At 44.7% G+C, this 17,185-nt stretch overlaps 1 protein-coding gene across 1 annotated transcript in view; it reads left to right on the top strand.

The window, feature by feature from the left end:
* The window catches only part of NBEAL2 (neurobeachin like 2), a 216,620-nt gene that overhangs the window by 123,617 nt on the left and 75,818 nt on the right, over positions 1-17,185 (top strand). The window contains exons 12-15 of the mRNA XM_083703871.1: positions 6,554-6,637; positions 10,379-10,477; positions 12,149-12,418; positions 13,968-14,281. Coding sequence (XP_083559997.1) covers positions 6,554-6,637; positions 10,379-10,477; positions 12,149-12,418; positions 13,968-14,281 — 767 coding nt within the window. The remainder of the gene's footprint in view (positions 1-6,553; positions 6,638-10,378; positions 10,478-12,148; positions 12,419-13,967; positions 14,282-17,185) is intronic.

Below are 17,185 nucleotides of genomic sequence, written 5' to 3'. Positions count from 1 at the left end.
CACAGCTTCCTGCCAGTCCCTGACTTTCATACAGCAACTTGAATTTTATGTGTTCTTTTGCGTTCAGTTTGCCATATCAAGGCAAACTTGCTTAGTTTTCCTTTGTGTGGACCGTACCACGCTGGGCTGTGTCCACATGAGAGGGCCCGCCACGCAACACTTGCCGCACGAAATTTTCTCACTTTGGACTTCTTCCTTCTGCCTGCCGCACATTGCTCATTAGCATGGAAACTCTAATACAGTGGTACCTCGGTTTTCGGACATCTCCGTTGCCAAACGCTTCGGTTTCTGAACACCGAATGCCCGGATGTAAATGCTTCCGTTTTCGAACACGCCTCAGAAGTCGGACGGCTTCTGCTGGGTGTTATCTGTTGTTTTTCACAATTTTCTTTATTGAATTGGCAGACCGCTCTTTGCGCCTCGGTTTTCGAATGTTTCGGATGTCAAACGGTCTTCCGGAACAGATTACGTTCAAAAACCGAGATACCACTGTATTGGACAGAAGATTTCCCAGTGCTTTGCTTTTCTGTTTCGTAAGTTCCTCAGTGACCGCAAAAGGGCACCAACCGCAAATTCAATATTATGCAAGCTTGACATGTTAAGTTGTGGTTGAATATATCAGACGACACAGCGATTCTTCAAACAGCTCTTGTTTATTCACAGGCCATGACAGAACTGAACTGAAGGGTTCAGTCAGCCTGCTTATATAGAGCTCCAGTACAACGTAACTGTAACAATTTTCTAAAACTATCCAATCACTGAATGTCACTTTCGATCCCTTATTTTCATAACTATCTACAGTATCCTCCTGCTGGCCCAGGGTGAGAACTTCAGTACATAACACACAGTTTTAGCTTTTGCTTCCTAAATGCAAGGAAAATAAACATGCTAAATTGGTTCGCTGGAACTCCGGGGCACCAGAATAAATTCCAAGACAAGCTTTCTGAGGCAAAGTCCCCCGGATTTGTGTAGGGAATTTTTCCTGTTCCTGGTTTTCTGGAATACCTGCCCCGCTCCCTGAGAATGGGAAATTTGCAGTTTCTGTGACCTGTCAAGTGATCTGTAGCAAAACTCCTGCCATGTCCACCTTTCAATTGCTCACCAGTCAAGCAAAGCTTTAGCATGGGTCACCGGACATCAAAATGTTTTGCTCTCCAAACCAACTTGACAGTTGGAAATATTCTGTGTGGGTTAAGTTTCCTCCCTCTTCTCCTTTCGTGAGTAGATTTATCTTCTCTTCTGTAGTTTGCCATAGTTGTAGTTCGTACTTGCGTCCAAATAAGACCTAGCAGTGATCAGCATTAACTGGGATTTTCCCCCAAACTGTGATTTAAATAATATGGTTGGTTTGTTTTACATTGTAAGGTTGATAAGATTCTACAAACAACGATATAAGAGTACACAGACGGAATTATAAAGAGAGAAAATTATCGCTTCCTACAATATAAAGATGCTCATTAAAGAAAGAAAGGGGAAATGAATTAATGAGCTTTTCTTAAATTGAATAGTCAGTAATTAAATACCTTGCATTATTTCTGCTACATACAGATGCAAAATAGCTGCCAATTAGGTTAATGAGAGCCAATATTGACTACTTTGGTGTATTACAGTCGTACCTTGGTTTTCAAATGCCTCTGGGGTCTAATGTTTTGGCTCCCAGACGATCGAAAACCGGAAAGGATTGTTCCGGTTTTCAAACGTTCTTTGGAACCCGAATGTCCCACACTGCTTCCGATTGGCTGCAGGAGCCTCCTGCAGCCAATCGGAAGCTGCGTCTTGGTTCCCGAACATTTTGGAAGTCAGACAGACTTCTGGAACGGATTCCGTTCGACTTCCAAGGTACCACTGCATTTTGCTCCTACGGTAGTCAATAAAACCTGATCGGTTTCTGCTGCCTTTAACTTAGTTTTGTCCTCCTTCTTTTGTGCCTGATTTTCCAGAGACAGTCCCAGAATTCTGTATCCTATCCTGGCTTCTGATTTGATCCCAGAATGTCCCTATTTCCTGCTCCAGTGCTGCCGCCGCCAAGCTCAGGGAAGAGGATGAGCCAGTGCTTGTTCTAGTTAGCGGCAGCGAAGGAGCATCCCATTTAAAGCCCTTTATGTGGCTTAGGGCCCTCGTATTTACGGGACCGCCTCTCCTGGTCTGCCCCACAGAGGACATTAAGGTCCATGAACAACCATAGCTTAGAGGTCCCGGGCCCTAAGGAAGTCAGACTATCCTCCACCAGGGCCAGGGCCTTCTCAGTGGTGGCTCCGTCCTGGTGGACTGCTCTGTCCCATGAGACCAGGGCCCTTCAGGATTTAACTTCCTTCCACAGGGCCTGTAAGACAGAGCTCTTCCGCCTGGTTTTCAATTTGAACTTAGCCTGATCTTTTATTCCTCTTCCTTCCCTCCCCTCCCCTTTTTATGAAGATTACCTGCTCTGGGATCCCACAGCTAATTCTCCCCTGGTCTCCTTGCTGGCCCAAGTAGGACTAATTTAGCCAGCTAGCCATCTAATGTTTATTGGATGTATTTCCCCCCTAAATTGATTTTTGAATTCTGAATTTATCGCTATTCACGTTTTATACTGTATTTTATGCTGTTTTTTGTTGCATCAACTGTTTTAAATTTGTTGTTAGCCACCCTGAGCCTGGTTTTCTGAACCGGGAAGGGCGGGGTATAAATAAAAATTTATTATTATTATTACTACTACTACTACTACTACTATTATTATTATTGCCTCTCCTTGACCTCTCCATGACTACCACTGCCGTCCTCCCTTGGGCAGCTCGTAGCGGCTACTGGAGAGCAGGAGAGGAAGAAAGAAGGAGGAGAGCGGGAACAAAAATGGGGGAAAGTGAGAAATGTCCCTATTTTCATCTGAGGAATGTTGGTGGGCATGGGCTTCCCATAGACATCTGGTTGGCCACTTTGAGAACGCAAAGCTGGACCAGATAGGACATTGGCCTGACCCTGTAGCCTCATCTCAGGTTCTTAGGAGGAAACCGTGGTTGCAATTGTGTCCTCGCAGTCTTGATGCAACCCCCAGCGGCTTCCTTACAAGCCGTAAGCCGATTTCTCCTTCCCCAGAGTGGTCCTGGCCATAGCTGTCAACCGTCCCTTATTTGGCGGGAAACTCCCTTATCCCAGCGCCGTGTCCCGCTGCTGTCCCTTATTGATGATGTCCCTTAAATCTCCCGGGTTTCAAAGGAAGCAGCTCCTCTCCCTCCCTCCCAGGGAGGAGGGAGGCTCCAACTGTGTTGCTTGGCTGCGTTGCTCATCCAATAAGGAGCCTAAGAACGACTGGGGGGTGGAGCTTGCATGCCTTGTGCCGATGAAATCGGCCACGTTGCCTGGGGACTCGCCTTTGCTCAGCGCTTCCCAGCAGAGAGGTGACGGTGGCTTTCCTTGCTGCATCCCCTTTGCCTGGTTGCTGCGCTGTGGGATCCACCGCTTGAGGCTTCGTTTGGCTGCTGGTTGACTAAAATCCCTTATTTTGGCTGCTGATCCCTTATTTTTGAGGCTGCTGGTCCCTTATTTTCAAATCTGTAAGTTGACAGCCGTGGTTTTGCCCCAGCTCTGCGGCAGCATCCCTGACTTGCCAATAGCCATCATCCTCTGTAGCCGTGGAAACGGATAAAGGCTCTTTAGAAGTTGGCATCGTCGACTCCCAAACCTTTCAGAAAATGCATCAGTATGTCCCAGAAAAAAAGCCTGTTTGGGAGGGGAAGTCGCAGAGGGTAATCTCTTAAGAAAAGGAAGGTGCCATCAGCCCCGCAGGTTAGGCAGCTGAAAAGGATTCACAGCTTGGAGTCTTGCCGGACGGCTTAATTATAGGAGCTGCCTTTCCAAACCAAGAAGCCGTTAGTATCTTTCCCTGCTCGTTTTTGGACTAGAATTTGACTCCGCTGGCTGGCCGATTCAAATTAATGTGTGCACTCCCACCTCCATCTCACTGCTTCCCTGGTTTCCGATTTGCAAGGTTGATTTGAAAGGTGTTAGACTGCTTCAGCATCGCCTGCTACCAGAATCCGGTTTCCTTTTGTCTTCACTAACCGATGCGTGTTATGCACCCTTCCCAAAAATATGTACCGTATTTTTTGCTCTATAAGACTCACTTTTCCCCTCCTAAAAAGTAAGGGGAAATGTGTGTGCGTCTTATGGAGCGAATGCAGGCTGCGCAGCTATCCCAGAAACCAGAACAGGAAGAGGGATCGCTGCTTTCGCTGTGCAGCAATCCCTCTTGCTGTTCTGGTTTCTGAGATTCAGAATTATTTTTTTCTTGTTTTCCTCCTCCAAAAACTAGGTGCGTCTTATGGTCTGGTGCGTCTTATAGAGCGAAAAATATGGTATATAGTGCATTTTTGTACGCATTATTTTGTCTGGAGAACTGCACGCCAAGATTCAGAGGTGGTGCATTTTGAAAGATAGTTGTTTCAGGAGCTGCAAATTCTGGCGGTTCCTTCACTGCGAGAAGTGAAGCTACAGGGAACTAGGCGGAGGGCCTTCTCGGTGGTGGCCCCGCCCTTTGGAACGCCCTCCCGTCACATGTCAAGGAAATAAACAACTATCTAACTTTTAGATGACATCTGAAGGTAGACCTGTTTAGGGAGGTTTTTAATGACTGATGTTTTGTTGCTTTATTATTATTAATAATATTCTGTTGGGAGCCACCCACAGTGGCTGGGGAAACCCAGCCAGATGGGCACGGTATAAATAAATTATTATTATTACAGTGGTACCTCGGGTTACATATGCTTCAGGTTACAGACGCTTTGGGTCACAGACTCCGCTAACCCAGAAATAGTACCTCGGGTTAAGAACTTTGCTTCTGGATGAGAACAGAAATCGCCCCATTAGCTAAAGTGGTGCTTCAGGTTAAGAACAGTTTCAGCTTAAGAACGGACCTCCAGAACAAATTAAGTTCTTAACCCGAGGTACCACTGTACTGCTCTATTGCGTTTATGTTGTATTTCCACTATATAAGCAGGGCAGCCCTGGCAATTCTTGCTGTGAGACTTGGAGAGGGAGGGAGGGAGTTTGTAAGGAGTCCAGAATTATGCCCCCAATGCCCGTCTGAGTAATGGGTTAGGGTTAGGGTCCCGGTTCATCCTGTCGTTCCATCTGCCCTTCCAGTTCTGCCGTCAGCGAACCCTACTGCAGCCTCTTCTCTTTGCAGACGTTTCAAAGACTTATTTCCCATTTCATGTGGATTTTCAGATCCCTTTTTCCTAACTTAGTTCGTGGCATTGGTTTAGGAGGTTCTCCTCTGTGTGTGTTTGTGTGTGTTGTAATGACTTCTGAAAATCCACGCTGCCAATTTTGCGCGCAAAAGAGACTGCCGACATGTAATTGAGATATTACGTGTCCCGCACGGGGTGAGACGGTGACTTGAAGATCAAGAACAGATTGGCCAAAAATGAGGCCTTGGAATAATAATAATAATAATAATAATAACAACAACAGCAGCAACAACAACAACAACAACAACAACAACAACAACAACAACAACAACTTATTTATTTATACCTCGCCCATCTGGCTGGGCTTCCCCAGCCACTCTGGGCACCTTCCAACAGAATATTAAAATAGAATAGTCTATTAAAAGCTTCCCTAAACAGGGCTGCCTTCAGATGTCTTCTAAAATTCTGGGACAGTGGTACCTCTGGATGCGAACGGGATCCGTTCTGGAGCCCCGTTCGCATCCTGAGGTGAACGCAACCCGCGTCTGCGTGTGCGTGGGTCACGATTTGCCGCTTCCAAGCAGAGGACAATACGGTGGAACAGAAACACTGTTTTTGAGAGTTTAGTTTATTTCTCTATCTTCCCAAAGGAGTCCAGGGCAGCAAACAGCCATAGTAAAACCTTCTCTGCCCCTCTGCTAATGTCTCTTTTGCCCGTGCCTCTGATGTGCCTTGCGACGTTAATTTAATGCGCCTGCTTTTTGTGATATGTGCCGCTGCTTAATGTTGTAGTGGGAAGGTCTGCATGCCCAAACCCTCCTTCTACTTCATCAGATTTAAGCACCTCACTTTCCTCCCTTGCTTTGAACTCTCTGCTGTCCCTGCCTTGAAAGCAGAGCGGCTCAAATTCTTGCAGCGTCCTTGTTAGGCTTATCAAAGAACTAAACAGAAACCAGGAACCCAGGGCAGCAGTCGCCATTACAGTGGTACCTCGGGTTACATACGCTTCAGGTTATATACGCTTCAGGTTACAGACTCCGCTAACCCAGAAATAGTGCTAAAGGTTAAGAACTTTGCTTGAGGATGAGAACAGAAATCGCACGGCGGTGCCACGGCGGCAGCAGGAGGCCCCATTAGCTAAAGTGGTGCTTCAGGTTAAGAACAGTATCAGGTAAAGAACGGACCTCCGGAACGAATTAAGTACTTAACCCGAGGTACCACTGTACAGTCTGTTTACGAGACGGTATTCGCTCGAGGGTAAGGGAAGCCATCTTGGGAGAGCTTAAGAAGTTGGGCGGCCCATCGCATCCGAGATTTTCCACCCTGCCAGGTAGACAGATGTTGGGTCTTGATTTCTCACCTGCCTCTTTCCTTTTCGCCTTCAGGTTTTCGACAACAACTCTGACGCCATTCCCATCCACGCTATCGGAGTGCTCACATCTATCATGAGCAACTCTCCTTCGGCCAAGGTAAGGGACACACATTCCTTGCCTCTTGGGACCATATTTTTTTTGTAAAATAGGGAACACAGGATGAGCAGCAAGAGAGACAGTGTGGCGCAGTGGTTAGAGCGTCAGACTAGGACCTGGGAGACCAGGGTTTGAATCCCCTCTTGGCCAAGCATCTCACTGGGTGATCTTGGGCCGGTCTCTGCTTCTCAGCCTCAACTACCTCTCAGGGTTGTTGTTAGGATTAAATGGGAGAACTATGTATGCAAGCTTGAGCTCCTTGGAGGAAAAGAAAGTGGGAGAAGAATGCAATAAATAATAATAGATACAGCTAAAGCTGGAGACATAGGAATAATAATAATAATAATAATAATAATAATAATAATAATAATAATAATAATAAATAATTATTTGTATCCCGCCCATCTGGCTGGGTTTCCCCAGCCACTCTGGGTGGCTTTCAACAAAGATTAAAAATACATTAAAATGTCACACATTTAAAGCTTCCCTGAGCAGGGCTGCTTTCAGATGTCTTCTAAAAGTCTTGTAGTTGTTGTTCTCTTGGACATCTGGTGGGAAGGCATTCCACAAGGCGGGAGCCACCACCAAGAAGGACCTCTGCCTGGTTCCCTGTAACTTGGCTTCTTGCAGGGAGGGAACCGCCAGAAGGCCCTCGTAGCTGGACCTCAGTGTCCGGGCAGAACGATGGAGGTGGAAACGCTCCTTCAGATATACAGGACTGAGGCCATTTAGGGCTTTAAAGGTCAGCACCAACACTTTGAATTGTGCTCGGAAACATACTGGGAGCCAGTGTAGGTCTTTCAAGACTGGTGTTATGTGGTCTCGGCGGCCGCTGCCAGTCACCAGTCTAGCTGCCGCATTCTGGATTAATTGCAGTTTCCGGGTCACCTTCAAAGGTTGCCCCACGTAGAACGCATTGCGTCCAAGCAGGAGATAACTAGGAAGACAGGTAGCAGCCTCAGCAACCCTGTTGCCAGAGGAAAAGTATCTAAAATATTTACTGAAAATGCATTTGTAGTCCAAGGAGGAAAAGGTGTGAGTTCTCACAGCTCTCTGCATGTGGTTTGAAAGACACTTTGGTATATTATTGTCAAGACGTGGCTTCGTTTGATACCCACAGAAGGCAAGATCCATTTTCTTGAATCATGACAGCTAGAAACTTGAAAATGTTGTGTGCAGTACCAAATTCCCCACCAGTTACCTGCCTGTGTTTTTCCATGGGGGAAGTACAGTGCTTGAGATAACACTGCTGGCAGCGACTGGAGGAATTATCCTCTTTCCTTTAACAAGATTATTTAAACAAAGATGCGATTAGAGTCTCACACCCTCTAACATCCCGCAGAGGAAAATCGGGATGCCTGTCTTCCGGGGCCGCGTTTTCACAAGATCCAAAATGGGACATCCCGGGATCCAGTGCGAAACTGGGGTGTCTTCTGTAATTCTGGGGTGTCCCGCCCAATTTGGGTCTGGAGTCTCAGATACATTCTCACTTAAGATTCTGATCTGGGCTTTGTAGAACAGAGTCAGCGTCTAGGAACCTAAAGAGATAGGGCTGTGTTCAACTAGATCAGGCGTAGGCAAACACGGCCCTCCAGATGTTTTGGGACTACAACTCCCATCATCCCTAGCTAACAGAACCAGTGGTCAGGGATGATGGGAACTGTAGTATCAAAACATCTAGAGGGCCGAGTTTGCCTATGCCTGAACTAATACTCAGAATAGACCCATTCAAATGAAGGCACCCAAGTTAATTTATGTGGATCTACTCCAGGCGTTGGCCGTTTTGAAAGTGGGCGGTGTGTTTTGCATGTGAACTTCTGTAAAGTTCTTCCGAAGTCCTAAAATCTAGGCTGGCTGGAGATGGATGATCTATTCCTCTTAATACCCCACAATATATCCTACCTAGATTTGAATGCTCACTTTATTATTCATACTTGCCACAAACAAAAACAAAACATGAGAAGCAACTAAGGTCTCTTTTTCGAGTTGGGAGCCTCTTGGTGACCGGCAAAGGGCTTTCCAACTTTACACTGATTTTATTTTTATTTTTAAATAATATTTATTATTGTTAGACCTTACGGAAAAGAAGAAAAAAGAAAAAGAAAAAACAAAAGAAAGAAAATACAATACAATAAACAATACACAACACAACATTAACACATTAAACTAAACCTAAGAAAACAAAAACAATTTAAAAACATACATCATACCATTTCAATACCTTATCTTTCATTCCCTCTTTTCCTCGACCTCCTCTCACCTCACTTTTTGTATTCCGCTTCTATTAATTGTTTCAGCAATTCCTTTCCATCTTTCTCTATTTTCTGTCATATAATTATCTTAACTTATTTTAGCCATAATACCTACTTGTACTTAACCATAATACTTATTTGTACTTAACTCCTTATAACATTTCTACTAAAGCCATGTAATTTCATTCCAACATTTTTCTAGCACTCATTAATTTTACAATATTTCTATAAATAAACTTTAGTCTTCTTCCAATCTTCTTCCACCGTCTCTTCTCCCTGGTCCCGGATTCTGCCAGTCCTTTCCGTCAAATCCATATGGTCCATCAACCTGGTGATCTTCTGTCCGAGGCTCTTAATTCTCTTCCAAGTCCCTTCTGCAGATCTTATTCGTATTTATACCTGCACTTTACTTTGTCTTCTGCTGATCTTGTTCTTAATTTCCTTCCTTTGATGCTGAGGGAAGCTCCAACCTAGCAATATTTTTGCTCCTTCTCGACAGGTCAGCCAAATCTCCGTAATTAAAACTAAAGTCCAGAAGATATTTTAGGACGTGTTTCAAAGTCCCTCCAGAACTGAAGGTCCCCACAACTCCAATCTCCTCCTGACCCAAGTCCAGGTCCCAAAAGTCAGTACATCCCTGCATGAGGGAATCTATCCAACTTTCCTTCTCCAGTCCAAGCAGGGCTCCAGTCCTCAGAATCTGACTTTCTCTAAATTCAGTCATAGAAGGCAACAACTTATATTCATCAAATTGCCTCTGTAAGGCTGGGGCTCTCTCCACTTGTATTACTTGAGGTTCAACAACAACTTTCTCCCTCGCCTTCTCCACCTGAATAGTTTCTGTATAGATGTTCAACTTTACACTGATTTTATTCCACTGACTTCTTTAGCTTTAACTGAATTTGACACTCTTTTTGTGTTTTGTTTAATCTTTGAACAGTCTACATGCTGAAAGCTTGTGGGATTGCCTTACCCCTTTTGCACCCATCCGACCAATTTGATCTGTAGACTTAGCCCTGCTACAGCTGCCGCATAAAACCCAAACGCACAGATGCTTGGACGTTTAAATCTTTTGCTGCTAATCTGAACGATCACTTAAATATTTAGAAGTATTTGTTTTCACTGACAATTTCAACACTTCCTGTAAACTGCTTAAAGGGGTTTGGTTACAATCAAGCCAGGATATAATTTTTGCTACCTAAGAAAGAGCTCAAACACGAAACAAATCGCTGTTTACCCACTTTTGCCTTGGCCAGCTGAATTCTGTGCTGTTTTCATGTTGTTTCTTAATCACATAAGCTCCCGGCAAATGCGTACGTGGAAGTCAGGGTAATGGAACGAGATATCCCAAATCGTACCTGAAGCAGAATAGAAAAGTTTGAGCCTCTTCTCTCTAATTCCCCCTCCCCAGTTTGCTTTGGGTGGGAATTCAGGAACTAATGGCGTGATCTCCTCTCACTAATCCTTAACGGCTGCCTGCATTTTTCAGGAGGTGTTCAAAGAAAGAATTGGCTATCCTCACTTATATGAAGTTCTGAAGAGCCAGAGTCAGCCAACCAAGAAACTGCTGCAGGAACTCCTCAACATGGTGAGATCTTTTTGACAAGATAGAATTAAAATCTGCCAGCACGTTGGCAAAGCTAAGCAGGATCTGTCCACAGTTCAGTTGCATGAAAGGCGTAATATCAATCAATCAATCAATCAATCAATCAATCAATCTTTATTACAGTCCAGAGACCCAACAAATCGTTAGAAAACAATGCATAATTCAGAAAGCAATGCACAATTCAGACAGGCTACCTCCAGGTTGGGACGTGGGTGGCGCTGTGGGCTAAACCACAGAGCCTAGGACTTGCCGATCAGAAGGTTGGCGGTTCGAATCTCCGCGACGGGGATAATTACAGGAATAATTACAGTGGTACCTCAGGTTACATACGCTTCAGGTTACAGACTCCGCTAACCCAGAAATATTACCTCGGGTTAAGAACTTTGCTTCACTGGCAGAATCCGAGACCAGGGAGAAGAGTCGGCGGAAGAAGATTGGAAGAAATTTAAAGACTATTTACAGAAATATTGCAAAATTAATGAATGTTAGAATGATGTCGGACAGAAATTAAGTGGTTTCCAGCTGTAATGCTTTAAGAGAATATGAAAAAAAAAAAGGTTTAGAAATAGGTTAAAACTTATTGATAAGGATTTGCTGAACTAACAATTTGAATTGGAATACAAAAAAGGGAGGTATGAGGAGGTCTGGGAAGTAAGTTAATGAAAAATAAGTAATGGAAACCTTAAAAAAAAAAAGAACTTTGCTTCAGGATGAGAACAGAAATCGTGCTTCGGTGGTCTGGCAGCAGCAGGAGGCCCCATTAGCTAAAGTGGTGCTTCAGGTTCAGAACAGTTTCAGGTTCAGAACAGACCTCCAGAACGAATTAAGTACTTAACCCAAGGTACCACTGTAAATAAGTTTTGATGGGTGCAATAATGGAATGCTGAATGTTTTAGCGTTCGTAAAATTTGCAGGGATTTTTGTTATGCAAAATGAACCATGGAAAGAGAGGAAAGGAAGTCATTGGTATTTTAAGGATGTTTAAATTAGTACAGTTGTACCTTGGAAATCAAACAGCTTAGTTCCTGAACATTTTGGCTCCCAAACGCCGCAGACACGGAAGTGAGTGTTCTGGTTTTTTTTTACTGTTCTCTTGGAAGCCAAACGTCCGACAGGGCTACAAACAACGATATAAGAGTACACAGATGGAATTATAAAGAGAGAAAATTATCACTTCTTACACAGTATAAAGATGCTCATTAAAGAAAGAAAGGGGAAATGAATTAATGAGCTTTTCTTAAATTGAATTGTCAGTATTTAAATACCTCGCATTATTTCTGCTACATACAGATGCAAAATAGCTGCCAATTAGGTTAATGAGAGCCAGTATTGACTACTTGGGTGTATTACAGTCGTACCTTGGTTTTCAAATGCCTCGGGAGTCTAATGTTTTGGCAATCGAAAACCGGAAGTGATCGTTCCGGTTTTTGAACGTTCTTTGGAACCCGGACGTCCGACACGGCTTCTGATTGGCTGCAGGAAGCTGCGATTTGGTTTTTGAACGTTTTGGAAGTTGAACAAACTTCCGGAACGGATTCCGTTTGACTTCCAAGGCATGACTGTATTTTAAATTGTAAAACAGAAAATTTAATAAAAAATATTATTTTTAAAAAAAAGATTACAACTTGACTCTCCCCCCCGCCCCCACTTCAGGCCGTCGAAGGTGACCACAGCTCTTGCCCCGCACGCCTGATCCACAACGAGCAGCCCCTTTTGATCCTGATCATGTGGATTCCAGAACTGAAGTCCCGGGAGCTCCAGATCTTCCTCTCTGAGTGGCTCAAGAAGATCTGCGATGCCTCGCTGCAGAACCGTACCACCTGCGTCAAGGCAGGGATGGTGAGCTGTCTGCTGGATGCCCTGTGTGCCACGGGGCAGGAGCTGGATCCCAAATGCTCCGAGAACCTCCTCCACCTCCTGCAGGTCTTTATTATTATTATTATTATTATTATTATTACTAAATTTTATTTAACATAATTATTACAAAATACAAGCAAACTACTGCAAATACATACATACATACATATTTCAGAGAATAGCACACATATACAGTGGTACAGTGGTACCTCGCAAGACGAATGCCTCGCAAGACGAAAAACGCGCAAGACGAAAGGGTTTTTCGCTTTTTGCATTGCTTCGCAAGACGGTTTTTCCTATGGGCTTGCTTCGCAAGACGAAAACATCTTGCGAGTTTGTTTCCTTTTTCTTAAAGCCGTTAATACCCAGGGAATCCGCGCTCCGCAAGACGAAAAAATCGCTAGACGACACAACTCGCGGAACGAATTAATTTCGTCTTGCGAGGCACCACTGTACCTCAGGTTACATACGCTTCAGGGTACAGACGCTACAGGTTACAGACTCCGCTAACCCAGAAATAGTACCTCGGGTTAAGAACTTTGCTTCAGGATGAGAACAGAGATTGCACGGCGGCAGCGGGAAGCCCCCTTAGCTAAAGTGGTGCTTCAGGTTAAGAACAGTTTCAGGTTAAGTACGGACTTCCGGAACGAATTAAGTACTTATCCCGAGGTAGCACTGTATATAAAAAGAACAAAAAAGAAAAAAGAAAGAAAAGATAAAGAAAAAATAAGAAGAAAAATTGGAAGAAGAAAAGTTGGAAGAATTTCTTCCAAATTTATTCTTCAAATACCTCAATAATAAAATTTCATTGGTTGACTTCCATCGCTTACACTGCACTTCCTTTATACATTTTAAGCAAGATTGTAACTGTTATTCCGTATTTTTCCCATACAGTCTCATACAAATAATTCTAATCAATAAGTTTTCCAAATCTTTCATCAATCTATTCTAAGCACAACCAATACCTTACACTTAATCTTTGTCTACATAAATAATCATTTAAACATTTCCGTTGTTTCTGGATTATATTTTTTGGTTTTGGTTTTATCAAATCAGTCAGCTTTGCTAATTCCAAGTATTCACATAATTTATTCAGCCATTCTTCTTTGGTTGGGACGTAATTCCCTTTCTAATTATTGGCTATTAACATTCTCGCTTCTGTTGTCGCGTACAGGTCAAATATTAATTTTGTCATTCGGGATCTCACCATTCAAAATTCCTAATAAGTATGATTCTGCTCTTTTATTATGTGATGTTTTTATTAGCTTTTTATTTTCCTCATGTATCATATTCAAATATTTCTTAGTTTCCGGACATGGCCACCACATGTGGTTTAATGTTCCAGTCATTCTCTTACACTTATTATCACCCAATTTGTGAACATCGAAGCAGCAGGAATATGAGATGATTGGACCCTTTCTGAACTTGAAACATGGGTACCCCCAACAAAAAATTAAACTTTGGTTAAATATTTGGAATTTATTGTGTATTGGTATAATTTGGAATTCATGTGATATGATTGGTTTGTCAAATGAAAATTTAATAAAAATTATTTTTTTTAAAAAAAAATATATCACCTGATTTTTTTCATTTTTGCCAACTTATCTGGCCACAGGTCTTGGGTGGCCTCTCCATCCGGCCGGGGGAACTGAGGCAGCTCCTGAAGCTCCTCCGGACCGAGCAGGGCAAGGGGCCGCACCCCTACACCGTGCAAGTCATCCGGGCCCTCTCTGGGATGGCCAGGAATGATGGCGCCGAGCGAGCGCTGCAGTATTTCGACCTCACGCCCAGCATGGCGGGGATTATGGTGCCTTCCATCCAGAAGTGGCCCGGGAGCGGCTTCGCCTTCCACGCCTGGGTGTGCCTCGTCGAAGAGGCCAAGGACTTCCCGGAGGAAACGGCCAGGCTGAAGCGGAAACAGCTGTACAGGTCGGTCGGAAGGGGGCAGCGGAAATCTGGCTGGGTTCGGTTGGGGGCGGAATGAATGAATGAATCTTGATTTGCGTCAGCCATCGACCATAGCTGTAAAGGTTCCAAGGGGTTGCTCGAGAGCAAGCAGGCAAATGCCTCCCTGCGCGGGTGCAAAGCCTTGCTTTGGATGCCAAAATAAACTTAGAATCATAGAATCCTAGAGTTGGAAGAGACCACAAGGGCCATCGAGTCCAACCCCCTGCCAAGCAGGAAACACCATCAGAGCACTCCTGACATATGGTTGTCAAGCCTCTGCTTAAAGACCTCCAAAGAAGGAGACTCCACCACACTCCTTGGCAGCAAATTCCACTGTCAAACAGCTCTTACTGTCAGGAAGTTCTTCCTAATGTTTAGGTGGAATCTTCTTTCTTGTAGTTTGGATCCATTGCTCCGTGTCCACTTCTCTGGAGCAGCAGAAAACAACCTTTCTCCCTCCTCTATGTGACATCCTTTTATATATTTGAACATGGCTATCATATCACCCCTTAACCTCCTCTTCTCCAGGCTAAACATGCCCAGCTCCCTTAGCCGTTCCTCATAAGGCATCGTTTCCAGTCCTTTGACCATTTTGGTTGCCCTCCTCTGGACACGTTCCAGTTTGTCAGTGTCCTTCTTGAACTGTGGTGCCCAGAACTGGACACAGTACTCCAGATGAGGTCTGACCAGAGCAGAATACAGCTGCACTATTACTTCCCTTGATCTAGATGCTATACTCCTATTGATGCAGCCCAGAATTGCATTGGCTTTTTTAGCTGCCGCGTCACACTGTTGGCTCATGTCAAGTTTGTGGTCAGCCAAGACTCCTAGAACTTTATCTGTCCAGACGCCACTCTCCTGTGGCTGGCTCATTCACTGGCAGAATCCGTGAGTGGGCGGTCCTTAAACCTTCCCCAGCAAAGTAGTTTCTTGACGCCCAGTCTGCGCCTCCCCTCTCCGCGCGAGAGCTTACTGCGCAGGGAGGGCGTGGGTAACGGCGGACCTCTCTCCTCCCCGCTTTGCCCAGACATGGTGTCCTTCGAGCCCTGATGCTCCTCTCCACTCCTCCTCTGCTGAGGAGGAGCTGCTTCCCACGATCTTTGGGGGCTCTCTGTAATCCATCCAGCTTTTCCCCTCTCCCCCCTGATCCGATGGCAGTTCCCTGACAATAGCGATAAAACAACAGTACGATATACAAAGAATAGAAATGAAAAGTCAATTACATAAAATACATCTTAGCAGTTTTGAATCAATAGTCAAATACAGGGGTACCTTGGGTTACATACGCTTCAGGTTACAGACTCCGCTAACCGAGAAATAGGAGCTTGGGTTAAGAACTTTGCTTCAGGATGAGTACAGAAATCGCGCAGTGGTGGGAGGGCCCATTAGCTAAAGTGGCGCTTCAGGTTAAGAACAGTTTCAGGTTAAGAACGGACCTCCGGAACGAATTAAGTACTTAAACTGAGGTACCACTGTATCTTTATTGTCATTGTCCCATACAGAACAATGAAACTGAAAAATCTACATAAGACATTCAAAAACCCCTAAAAACTCTGACCTAACAAACCCTGACTTCCCTCCAGAGAAGTTTCAAGTTAAGAATGGACCTCCAGAACGAATTAAATACACTGGTACCTCGCAAGACGAATGCCTCGCAAGACGGAAAACTCGCAAGAAGAAAGAGTTTTCCGTTTTTCGAGGTGCTTCGCCAGACGAATTTCCCTATGGGCTTGCTTCACAAGAAGAAAGCCCATAGGGAAATCTCCGGGGACCTCTTTTAAAATGCTGGCGGTCGGGAGCAAAGACTTTCGCCCTCCGCCGGCCTTCAGAAGAGGTCCTGGACCTCTTCTGAAGGCCGGCGGGGGGCAAAAGTCTTTGCTCCCCCCCACCTGCCTTCCCGGGACAGCGGGTCGATCTTAAAATGCTGGCGGGCAGCAGCGAAGCCCTCCTGTCCCCGGAGCTTGCGGGGCAGGAGGTGGGGAGAAGGGCTTTTCTTCCCACCGCCAGCCTTCAGAACAGCCTTCTGAACGCTGGCGGTGGGAAGAAAAGCCCTTGTCCCCCCCCCTCCCAGCCTTCAGAAGAGGTCGGGGGACAGACTGTCCCCGGACCTGGTCTGAAGGCGGTTTCCATAGGAACGCATTGATTGATTTTCAATGCATTCCTATGGGAAACCGTGCTTCGCAAGACAAAAAACTCGCAAGAAGAAAAAACTCGCGGAACGAATTAATTTCGTCTTGCGAGGTACCACTGTACTTAACCAGAGGTACCACTGTAGTGGATCTTATTCTGATTGCCCCGGTTGAAAACCTTACAGCCTTTGCTTCACCAGGGTACCACTGTATAAGGAAGATGTCAGGCGTACTTCTGTGTGTTCCTAACGTTATTTATCTGCCCAGTCAAGACGCCTGAGATCCGGCTGCTTCTAGCCAAGGACTGCGTTTTGCAAAGTTTTCCCCCAACCCCAAGAACACCCTGTTATGGATCCCTGGTGCCCTCGGTGTGGGGGTCTCAGCAGGGCCGGAAGGTAATAGGGCCCTTTATATGTCCAGCTGTCCTTTGTCAACAACAAATTGTCACTGTTGAATATATGCTATATGGTAATTTATGGACATTATTATTATTATTTTATTTTATTTATACCCAGCCACTCTGGGCGACTTCCAACAAAATATTAAAATACAATAGACTGTCAAACATTAAAAGCTTCCCTAAACAGGGAACTAAAGCCATTTGCACATAACAAAATATGTATTTTATCCAAGTAATTGTTGAACTGAAATACAATTAAGAAGGAGTATATTAATAATGAAATAATTACAGTGGTACCTCGGGTTACAGACGCTTCATGTTACAGACTCCGCTAACCCAGAAATAGTGCTTCAGGTT

The sequence above is a fragment of the Podarcis gaigeae genome, assembly GCF_964106915.1.
Source record: "Podarcis gaigeae genome assembly, chromosome: 12".
NCBI classification, from domain to species: Eukaryota; Metazoa; Chordata; class Lepidosauria; order Squamata; family Lacertidae; genus Podarcis; species Podarcis gaigeae.
This window is presented reverse-complemented; position numbering and strand designations above follow the sequence as displayed.